The 12,283-nt window shown below is 40.3% G+C and overlaps 1 protein-coding gene across 5 annotated transcripts in view; it reads right to left on the minus strand.

Moving 5' to 3' along the window:
* Positions 1–947: 947 nt before the first annotated feature.
* PIP5K1B (phosphatidylinositol-4-phosphate 5-kinase type 1 beta) overlaps positions 948–12,283 on the minus strand; it is a 128,278-nt gene continuing 116,942 nt past the window's right edge. For all 5 annotated transcript variants that reach the window (XM_053300203.1, XM_053300201.1, XM_053300199.1 and 2 more), the window contains one exon: positions 948–1,694. In XM_053300203.1, the coding sequence (XP_053156178.1) occupies positions 1,692–1,694 (3 nt within the window). In that variant the 3' untranslated portion in view covers positions 948–1,691. The remainder of the gene's footprint in view (positions 1,695–12,283) is intronic.

Here is a 12,283-nt window from a genome sequence, read left to right on the forward strand (position 1 = left end):
TGAGGAAGATAATGAAGAAGATAGGGAGGGGTGGAGCTGGGGACCCCTCAAGAGCTGGGACCCCCAGGTTCTTTTAACCCATCCGCTCAATTATAGCTACACCCCTGGGGCCAAAGAAGCTTAACCGTGGCCTGCAAACAGTTGTACATCAGCTAGGTCTCAGCCATAGCTTAACAGTGAGGAAGGAGAGAGAAACAAGTGTGTCTAAGGTAAATTCCTTGCCTGCAAACGTTACTTTTTTAATGCCATAATCTTTTCCAATAGTTATGTACATTTTGCACTTCCTAAATTTGCAGTACTAGAATGCTGCCCTTCAAATGCCTCAGCTGGAATATAACCTTTCCTTGGTAATATTCACTGGTAATCAAGATTTATTGCCTATGCCCTGAATATACACCATTCCTACTCAAACCTTTACAGTGGCAATTATGAACCTTCTAAAATGCTTTTATGTTAATGTCCAGATCCTTAAGCTGTTTTTACATGTGAAGGTAGTATGTCTTTGGTCTTTAATGTGAATGTGGGACCTATATTTGCTCAAATGTCATTTGAATTTTAACTTTTGCAATCTATCCTGAATAACATTCACAGGTAGCACAAATAGCAAAACACTCAAATGCATGTTTTAGCATCTCAGGAAAATGTTCTTAGACTTTGGCAACAATGTGATTTGTGTTAAAATCCAGATTCTCCATCCTGCTTTCTTATGGCTGCTTCAGGATGAGACATCTGAACAGACCACATGTGGCATTTTCAGCTTTTCCTTTCTTCAAGGTTTGCCATCTTCTATGCTGCTTCCAAGTTTCCTGCCCCTTTCCCTTCATACAGAACTGGTTCAAAGTAGAAGTTATACAGTATATGGTGTGGTGTAGAAGCCATTTTTGGAAAGTTATGGAATTTGTTCAGGAGCAATGCAATGGTTTATCTTTCAGGACTATCCACAACACTTGTTTTGAGAACAAAATACTTTATTTCTGTCAATAAAACTATAGTTTACAGTAGAATATACTAAATAAATTATGTAATTTATTCTTTACAAGCAATATATCTAATCACAAATATTTCAAAGACAATATATGTACACAACATAAGGCCTTGTTATAAATAGCTTTTATCATTTCACTAATAAACAGTGAAAATTTCTTTATAGAAGACAGTTTCCATAAAGTATGTGCAGACATATTACACTAACCCTTGTATGAAATTAATATATAAGCAATTATAATTTTGGGGAAGGAAGGGAAAAGCAGAATTGATTTACATAATATTCACCACTGTGATGATGGTTCCTTAAATAGGCAAAGCAGATTAGATATTTTGTTTGTGCATAATCACCAAATACATGCAAATGAAAAAATCACATGAGAGTCAATAGGAAAATATCACTTTCAAGTCCTGAAAAGATGATTGGCAATAGTAGAGAAAGCAGCTTAAGTATGGTGTATGCAGTTCTTCACAGTTCAGCAGGCAACAGCACATCATAGTAAAGTGTGGAATGTTTCATGTCTCATTTGCTGAGTCGAAGGTATTATTTCTACGGTTCAAGAATCCTTTGACATTTTCCATAGAGGTTCTGTTGATTATGACTCTTTGTTTACTAGGCTCAGCAAATCTTTCCTTGTAAATTAAGAGTGCAGAAAGTGCTTTTCTTCAAATATGCTTATTTTTAAAAATCCATCTTTTATGGGCTGTTACTGAAAAAGAGAGAAAAGGTTTATGAACAGATTTCAAAAAACAAATAAAAAAAGGTTGCCCATTCCCTTACTCCCATTGTCAGTATAGCTGAAAAAAAACCACCTATTGTTTTTCCTTCCTTCCTATGCTTTCCCCACCAACACAATCATATATCAACTTTTTTTGTAAACAGCCATGCCCAGTTTAATTGAATTTATAATACATCAGTCACATCTGAAGGTCTCTGGTAATTCCCAAGAGACGTCTACAGAACAATTTGGTACAATGGCATATAGTCACAATTCTAAAACCCCTACATGGAACTAGATTCCACTGAAACCAATAGGACTTCATTTCAGGTAACACTGTTGCCCTATCCAGACATTATGTTGTACAAGGAGGACCCTTTGGCAGCCACTGCATGGCAACTGGAAAAAAGAGTTTTTTAAAAAAAAGTTTGGTGCGTTGGGGCAGGTGCCAGAGGTGGCTCCTCTGGCCATTTGGAGGGCCCCCCACCCAGACCTTGGAGGCCACAGGCCAGGTCTCCAAGGTCTGGGGGTTAGAGCGCCACTGAGCCCAAGCAACTCCCTGGTATACAGGTGAGTTGTGGACAATGAAGCAGGCTGTTAGATGGCTTGAGCATCACTGGCAGAAATCTCAGAATGAATGTGACCGAACACAGGCTAGAGTCCATATTAGGGCCTACTCTATGGTGGTAATGGTGGCGAAGAAATCCTACTTTTCTGCCACCATCGCATCAGCTCAATGTCGTCCAGTGGAGCTTTTTGGAGTGGTTTGGGACCTCCTAGGTAAGGTCCCAAAAGACTGTCAAACAGAACCCTTGGCAGCCCGCTGTGACCAATTTGTGTTACATTTTGCAGATAAAATCGCTCATATCCATTCTGACTTTTCATTAATTTTGTTGCATTGAGGTGAAGAATATTATATTGGCCTAAATTGAAATTTCATTTAAATTAGTTGTGAACTGGAGTTTTAATATTATTGAAGAACCTCAGAGTTGCTTGAATACGAAGTGTTTATGTAAGCCACAAAAATCAGATAATTGTAAACAATCCTACAAATGAAAAGAGTAAAATTTTTGTAGCTCATCTTGAAGTTTCACCCTAGAAACACATTTCATAACAGATCAATAAATTTAATCCCACTAACAAGGCAACAAATGTTAAGCATGCTGAAAAGCTTATCTTGTTTGAGAAGTGCACTCAACAGCTATGCATAATATTAAAAAGGCTGATAACCATCCTGCTTTCTTAGCACAAGGTACAGGGACATATTGTGCTACATAATTAGATAATGCACAAGGTAAGTGATATTGCACAGCACACTATTTACCAAATAAATATGAATAGCAGCATTGTGGCACCGACTGACAAAAGATCTGAAGAACCTGCATAAAGGCCATAAAAATATACAGCATTCCTCATTGAGGAATGAGAGCCACTGGCAGTTGAGATGCTCAATGGACTAAATTTGAGATGTGAAGGTTGCACCCTTAAAGTAGCACAAAGTCATTTCACCCCCAATTTTCCTTCTATTGAGATACTTGCCGCAGGTGTGCAACATGTTTTAGGGGCCCTAACTAAGCTATGTGCTATCAGAGATATAAACTCTGGATCATACTGGAGAGGAGAGCTGGTCTTGTGGTAGCAAGCATGACTTGTCCCCATAGCTAAGCAGAGTCTGCCCTGGTTGCATATGAATGGGAGACTTGATGTGTGAGCACTGCAAGATATTCCCCTCAGGGGATGAAGCCGCTCTGAGAAGAGCAAAAGGTTTCAAGTTCCCTCCCTGGCTTCTCCAAGATAGGGCTGAGAGAGATTCCTGCCTGCAACCTTGGAGAAGCCGCTGCCAGTCTGTGAAGACAATACTGAGCTAGATAGACCAATGGTCTAACTCAGTATCTGGCAGTTTCCTATGTTCCTAATGTTCCTATGATCCCTTTCAACATCACAGAGAATGTTGGGACACAAATCTCTATTTGTGTGAAAGCATATATGAGCCAGGACATACATCTCAGCATCCTTTGCAATTCTGTGGTTCTGGGGCAGAGTTCATAAAATTTTTTAAAGTGGTAAAATATTGGTGTGATTTTGATCTAAAGATTGTTTGAGACAGTATTCTCGGATATATTAAAAAAGCTATGCTCCACCCTTGACCATGCAAGCTAAGAAGCTATTCCTGTGTATGTGAAGAAAGTAGAGGTGACATTTGCAGGCCGTAGGTTGAGAATACATGTATGGTGTGTATGGTGCTGTAAAAATGACGACTGGACTAAAGAAGCAGGACAAAGACATGTAAGCCTCCTTTTGTTGGAGAAGGAAAAATCTTCCTTCTAATTTAGAGCTCAGACTAAGGCCTTATCAGGCAGTGTAATATAGATAGCAAACACCCATTGTGCCAGAGCTGAGACACTTAAGAATTGTACTAGTACTTAAAACAATACAGAAGGTCATACCAATATTCCTTATAGAGCAATAATACTATTTTATTGCTCTTCAGAAGGTAAGTATTAAATTTAACATCATATTTCATTATTGGATTAACTATTACATAAAGATACAGATTAATTAGATTTCCAAGCATGGTGCATTAAAAAGGTTTCAGGGCGCAAGTGATTAATAATATAGGGGCAAATCTATAAAGATTTGTAAGACACTAGACTTGCAAAGCTTGTAACTGTAATTAGTAGTAGTACATTAGCATGTAATAACATGTGGCATCTGTTTCTATTGTATTGTTTTAAAATCCATGCAGATGAGCACTCAAAAGTTAAAAGCCAGTAAACAACATTTTTAAAGACCAGCCAGTCCAAAAGCATTGCCTTATTTGTTCTATTTTCATCAGCAATAGGTGGCAGTATTGTGTTTGAAGAAACAACATGAACCAGTTTCCAGACCTCTGAAGACTTGAAACAAAATGGTTTCACTGAAAAACAAGTTCATCGACCAAGTAGAATACTCACATTTATTAATTCTGGCTCCCTAAGTAACTGACAGCTATTGATGCTAACACTACCAGCTGATTCATTCCAGGCTTTTTAAGGCCACTTTCTAAATGCCATGCAAAATACAAGGATTATTTGTTCACTCACAAGAGGGCACTTCCAACGTGGTGCATGCCTGAAAAGCTCTTTCAGGGCACAGAATCCAGAAATCCTTAGAACAGGCCACAAAGACAGTTACTTCTACATTGGTTTCTTGATACATTGTTTCTGGCCACATTCACACATAACGTGGAATTGCAGGTCCAATGGACCCGCAGTTCCACATCCCTTCCCGCTCTCCCATTTGAATTCAGATGTAATGGAGAGCATCCTCTCTGCAGTCAGCGTGACTCTCTGCAGTCAGCCAATCACACTGGAGTTGAGGGAGAAGTTTCCACCCTCAACTCTGGTTCCCTATTATGTATGCACCTACCCCAGTTTAACTCCGATAATTAAATCAGCCTAGAACATGGAAGCTGCACTACAAGAGCAAAGAGATTACACATTGACATATATTATAAAAATTGTGCTTTGTAATATGCTATGTCAAATACGGCAATATATTTTTAGGATTTAAAGGATCTGTTCCATTGTCATTGCATGTGTGATGTAGAATGTAGTTGCATTAGTGTCACACGCAGCTTTTGGACATTGTTGTGATGGCATTAGCAACACAGCTCTTCCTCCACCACACACTGAGTTGTGGTTTTTTAAAAGTTTTAATACATTGGTAGCTTGCATGCTCTCCATGGTGAAGCTAGATAGAACACTTATCCAGAATTCTTCTCTCAAAAAGTAAGAGCAAATGTTTACAACCTTCTTCCCTCCCCTTTTCCTGCATTGCTCTGACATAAGCTTTACTATTATTATTTCTTGTTTACACAGTCAGACAGGTGTTATTGACTGGTTTGTTTTATCCAGACATCGAGTCCTTCCCAAGGACCTGGGATGCCAGAATTTTATCATCAATACTGTTGGTTATTATAGATATCGTCACAAAATATAGGCTGTCCCCAGTAAAGCTGCTTTTTGTAATTGGCTGATGGTGATTTCTGTGGCCCCTATGGTGTTGAGGTGCTCTTCAAGGTCTTTTGGAACTGCACCCAGGGCGCCAATTACCACTGGGATTATTTTGGTCTTTTTCTGCCACAGCCTTTCAATTTCAATTTGTAGATCTTTGTATTTGGTGATTTTTTCTATTTCTTTTTCTTCTATTCTGCTATCCCCTGGTATTGCTATGTCGATTATTTTGACTTGTTTTTCTTTCTTCTCAACTACAGTTATATCTGGTGTATTGTGTGGCAGATGTTTGTCTGTTTGTAGTCGGAAGTCCCATAATATTTTTACATCTTTATTTTCTTCAACTTTTTCAATTTTATGGTCCCACCAATTTTTCGCTACAGGTAGCTTGTATTTTTTGCAGATGTTCCAGTGTATCATCCCTGCTACTTTGTCATGCCTTTGTTTGTAGTCAGTCTGTGCGATCTTCTTACAACAGCTGAACAGTTGGTCAAGTGTTTCATCTGCTTCTTTACAAAGGCGGCACTTGCTGTTTGTGGTGGATTTTTCTACTTTTGCTCTTATTGCATTTGTTCTTAGTGCTTGTTCTTGTGCAGCCAGTATTAAACCCTCTGTTTCTTTCTTCAAGTTGCCATTCTTAAGCCACTGCCAGGTCTTGGTGATATTTGATTTTCCAGATTTTATATTGTGCAAATATTGACCATGCAGTGGCTTATTTCTCCATTTTTCTGCTCGGTTCTTGACTTGTTCTTTCTTGTAGGCCTGCTTTCTTTCATTGGTGTTGAATAGTTTCTCGTTCTTGACCATTTGAAGTGCATCTTCTTCACTGTCCTTGATATATTCTTCAAGGCTTCTTTTCTCCTCCTCTACTGTTTGATGGACTTGCAGCATTCCTCTTCCACCTGAGCTGCGAGGGAGGTAGAGCCTATCTACATCACTGCGGGAGTGCAGAGCATGATTGATGGTCATGATTTTCCTGGTCTTACGATCTAGCGTCTCTAGCTCTGCCTGGGTCCAGTCTATTATTCCTGCAGTGTATCTGATAACAGGTATAGCCCAGGTGTTTATGGCTTGTATGGTGTTCCCGCCATTGAGTTTGGACTTGAGGATTTTTCTAACTCTCCTGATGTATTCTCTTCCAATTTTTCTTTTAACTTCAGTGTGTGCGATGTTATCAGCCTGGAGAATGCCCAAGTATTTGTAACGTTCTTTCTCTTCCAGGTTCTTGATCTTGCTTCCATTGGGCAGTTCTATTCCTTCTGTTTTTCTTATTTTCCCTCTTTTCATTATTAATGCAGCACACTTGTCTAGTCCAAACTCCATTGCTTTATCGCTACTGAATATACGGACAGTGTTTAGCAGTGATTCGATTTCTGACTGGGACATTCCATACAACTTCAGATCGTCCATGTACAGCAGATGGTTGATTTGACTTGAAGTTTTAGATGTTTGGTATCCGAGGCCTGTTTTGTTTAGTATTTGTGAAAGTGGGGTCATGGCGATTACAAACAATAGAGGGGATAGTGAGTCCCCTTGGAAAATGCCTCTTCTAATGCTAACCTGTCCAAGTGTCTCGCCATTGATTGTTAACTGTGTACTCCACATGCTCATTGCTTTTTAAATAAATATCTGAATGTTTTTGCTGACACCAGTTGTTTCTAAACATTTTAGTATCCATGTGTGAGGCAATGAATCAAAGGCTTTCTTGTATTCAATCCATGCAACACTTAGATTGGTTTTTCTTCTCTTGCAGTTTTCTAAAATCATTTTGTCAATCAGCAGCTGGTCTTTTGTGCCTCTGGTGTTCGGGCAATTTCCTTTCTGTTCAACTGGAAGCTGTTTGTTAGTTAATAAGTGTTGCATCACTTCATCTGCTATTATTCCAGTTAATAATTTGAACATGGTTGGCAGGCAGGTTATCGGTCTATAATTACGTGGAACTGCACCTTTTGCTGGGTCTTTCATGATGAGATGAGTTTTCCCAGTTGTTAGCCATTGTTCAATATCACCGCCTTTCATAATGTGATTGAACTGTTTTGATAGTTGTTTATGAAGGCTTGTTAGGTGTTTAAGCCAAAAGCCATGCAGTTCATCGTCGCCTGGCGCAGTCCAATTTTTAATTTTCTTTGCTCTTTCACTTACAGTGGGTATAGGAAAGAATCACCCCCTTTGATAGACCTTAAATTCTGGTTCCCTTACATCCTGAAATGAAAACACAAAGAAAATTCCCTTCACCAGCTGTACTTATCCAATGCAACCTATAACATCCAACTGAAAAACATCACAATTACAGTCCAGAAAAAGTGTCAGAAATAAAAAACAAGAATTACTGAGATTGAAAAAGGATCACCCCCCCCCAATGTCAATATTTTGTTAAACCACCTTTTGCTTTAATAACAGCCTTGAGTCTGTTGGGATACTTCTCTATCAACCTTGCACATCTAGACGGAGCAATATTTGCCCACTCCTCCATACAGAACTGTTCAAGTTCGGTCACATTGGATGGTAGGTATTGGTCGACTGCTATCCTCCCTGGATCCGGTCGGCCCTCCAAACTGGATGGAAGAGCAAGGAGGAAACTGGTAAGAGAGGTTACCAAGAGGCCAATGGCCACTCTGAAGGAGTTAAAGGACTTCAATTTCACGAGCGCTCCACAGATGTGGCTTGTTTGGGAGGGTCGCAAGGAGAAAGCCACTTCTCAAGAAAGGCCACATTAAAGCTCGTTTGAGCTTTGCCAGAAGGCACCTTGAAGATTCTGATGCCAAATGGAAAAAGGTCTTATGGTTAGATGAGACCAAGATTGAACTATTTGGCCTCAACACCAAACAGTACACCTGGCATAAATCCAACGCAGCTCACCATCCACAACACATCATACCTACAGTGAAGCATGGAGGTGGCAGCATCCTGTTGTGGGGGTGTTTCTCTGCCTCAGGGACTGGGGCTCTCATTAGGGTAGAAGGAAAAATGGATGGGGCAAAATACCGTCAGATTCTGGAAGAAAACCTGCTACCCTCTGCCAGACAGTTGAGGATGGGCAGAAGATTCACCTTTCAACATGACAACGATCCGAAGCACACAGCAAAATTGACCACACAGTGGCTGAAGGAGAAAAAAGTGAATGTCCTCATGTGGCCCAGTCAGAGCCCAGACCTAAATCCCATAGAAAATCTGTGGAGAGATTTGAAGATAGCAGTCCACCAACACCTACCATCCAATGTGACCGAACTTGAACAGTTCTGTATGGAGGAGTGGACAAATATTGCTCCGTCTAGATGTGCAAGGTTGATAGAGAAGTATCCCAACAGACTCAAGGCTGTTATTAAAGCAAAAGGTGGTTCAACAAAATATTGACATTGGGGGGGGATCCTTTTTCAATCTCAGTAATTCTTGTTTTTTATTTCTGACACTTTTTCTGGACTGTAATTGTGATGTTTTTCAGTTGGATGTTATAGGTTGCATTGGATAAGTACAGCTGGTGAAGGGAATTTTCTTTGTGTTTTCATTTCAGGATGTAAGGGAACCAGAATTTAAGGTCTATCAAAGGGGGTGATTCTTTCCTATACCCACTGTATTAATTCTGGTGTTATTATTAGATCTTGCATTTGTTGGTTACATTTTTTGACCTCTCTCATCCAGCCTGCTTTTTTATTATAGTCTATTGAATTGTCCCATAATTTCCGCCAGAATTGCACTGTTTCTTCTTTATTTGGTGTTTCTAGGTTTCTTGCAGTTTCTCCTATGCTTTGGTAGGAACGTCTCTGATTCGACTGGAATTGGAGATTCTGCCTGTGTTGTGTAATTCTGGCTTCATATCTGCTAATCTTCTTTGACACTGCTGTTATTTGCTGCTTTATTATTTCCAGGACTTCTCTAATTTTCCTTGAATCTAGGTGGTATTTTTGGATCAGATACTGTTTGCTGTTTTCATTCTTCAGCTTCTTGTCTTTCACATCTTTCAATTTACTAATATCTGATCTAAGCCTGGAGATTTTATTTTCTAATCTAATCTTCCATTTAGGTGATGTACTGCTTTCTTTTTTTACAGGTCCACTGATCTTATATCCGAGCTCTTGTGTTGTTGTTATTGTTGCTGCACTGTACAGCAGATGGTTTGTTTCTTGCAAATTCTTGGTTGTTATTTCTGCAAGTGCAGCATTGACATCTTTTAATGCCTGAGCAAGTTGTTTTTTGGCAACTGTTTTTAGAGCTGGAAGTCGAACCCTGGTGGTGGTTTGGTTCATGTGCTCAGTTATTTTTTGCTTTAGTTCTTGTTGCTTTTCTGTTAAATGGCATTCGGGTTTTTGAGGTGAAGGCAAAGGGGAGGTTGCCTGGTTTTGATTTTGAAACAGTTCAGCAACAGTGGCATCCTCGATTTCCAACACCTCCTCCACCTGCGCCTGAGCAACTTCTTCAATTGGTGGTAATTCTTCTTCCATGTCTTGAGCCTGTGTTGCTCTTTGCAGTTCTTCCAGCTCAACTCCTGTGAATACTTTATTTCTTATTATGAATCTTCTCTGGTCTGCTAGCCTTTGTTCTGTTATTTCTGTGTCTGGATGCTTCTCTTTCCAAATTTGGTACATTCTTTTTAAATAACCTCTTCTAGTTGGACTAGACTTGTAATAGCAGATCATTATTTCCTTGTTGGCATTTTTCGTATATTTTTTCCGGTTAAGCAACGTTTCTTCCAGTAACTTTGCAGTCTCCAGCCCTGGTTGCTCAACTGAAGATCCTGAGTCCTGTTGCCCACTTGCCACCAGATGTCCAGGGACTATAGCACCTGGCGCGGTCCTTGTTGTCCCGGGTGACGACCGATCCGGTATAGATTTATTAAAGTTACGTCTCACCATATTGTTGATGGGAGAGGCACTCTTTGTCTGGCTCCTCTGGTGAGACCTGTCCAGTATGGTTGGACCTCTGGCATAGCTCTCACCTTCATCAGAGCACACAAGCCCCACAACCACGCCAAGGTAGTGCCTCACTGGGGGCTGCTATTATTATTATTATTATTATTATTATTATTATTAGTTCTTCGGTGGCTATCCTTTCCCCTTCTTTTACTGCAGAGTTTTCTCATCCACTGCAGTCAAGCTTTGTAAAGGTGCACAGATTTCTAGGAGTCACAATCTCTCACTGCAGAACTGAACTGTTACACAATATTAAAAGCTACCACTACCATTATTGTTCCAACTATCAGCCTGCTGCAGTGTAAGGGTCTGTGTTGGCACAACAGCAAAAGATGTGAGCAGCCTCTGTGCCAGCTATACCCAGGGGACCACTCAGTATTCTGTGATAATGCACTTTCACAGTTTACTAGATTCCACCACCTTCACTAGGACACTGAGATCAGATTTCAAAACTGCGGGAAGAGGCAGGCTATTATGCCATATCTTTCGGCTGCTACCACCGTCATAATTTAGAAGCAAAATTTTACCTGCACACAAAGCTTTTGCTCATTGCTCACCAATGAGAATACATTTTGTCCCTTTAGATAAATTGCATCTTAATTCACAAAAAATAAGCACAAATAGTAATAGGACAGTCGATCAACTAGCACAAATTACAGACTGTTTTAAGAAAAAAGGATCTCTACTGAACTCATTGGGTTTGTTTGGTTTTTGGCACCGTCCTAAGTTTGTTATTCTCAAATGACTGAATAAATAAGTTATAAAAGTTTGTTAGGACAATGGCAAAAGGATGAATTCCCATAAGTACAACTCCAAAAGCTAGCTCCCAGAATGTGTGCGTATGAGAGAGTGTGTGAGTATGAGTGATATATATATATATATATATATATATGATATGACAAAATGTTCACATGATGGTACCTAGGCCTGTGCTTCAGCTGCTCCAGATCTGAATAAAGTGCACTATCTCGCGGGTGCCATGTGGAAGTGGCCACTCATAGCATGGTTGCCTCCACATAGTACTGCATGCTTCTGGTGAAACAAGATTCTTTTTGGGAAGCCAAGCCTCATACCACATCAGCGGTGGCTGGGATGGCATGTGGGGCACAGTGGGAAGTGTGTGCAAGGAGAAACACGAGTAGTAGACCCTCTGAGTGATTTCCTCATAGAGCTTTTTTGGGGAAGTGCTCAGAGGAACTATGCCTTCCATTGCTCCTCACCTCACACCTCCTGCTGTAGCCCACACCCTGTCTCAGCTGCTCTCAGGGCAGCGCCAGGGCTCAGCTTCCCATACATGAATGCACAGTACTGCACAGACACAGTAATGTGGTAAGGGCTGCCTCTGCACAGCACTGGCACAGTGGTGGGTGCACTTTATTTGGATTCGGAGCAGCCCAAGCACTCATCAAAAGCCATTCAACCCACCCACCCACCCACAAGACTGACCATTGTAGCTTTTTTAGCATTCTACAAAACATTTGAGTCAACACCATGCTGTGATTTTATTTTTTTCAGTTCCCTGCATAACATTGACCTTAAGTAAACATAAACCAGTTGAGCCAGTATCAGGAAGCGGAATGCAGAAATGGAGAGCTTTTCTTGACTCCACATTAAGAAACACACTTGAGTCTGGATACTACTGACAATGTTACATCTATGGATCAATGTAACAGGGAGC

Source organism: Hemicordylus capensis, chromosome 2 (genome assembly GCF_027244095.1).
Source record: "Hemicordylus capensis ecotype Gifberg chromosome 2, rHemCap1.1.pri, whole genome shotgun sequence".
In the NCBI taxonomy this organism is placed as follows: domain Eukaryota; kingdom Metazoa; phylum Chordata; class Lepidosauria; order Squamata; family Cordylidae; genus Hemicordylus; species Hemicordylus capensis.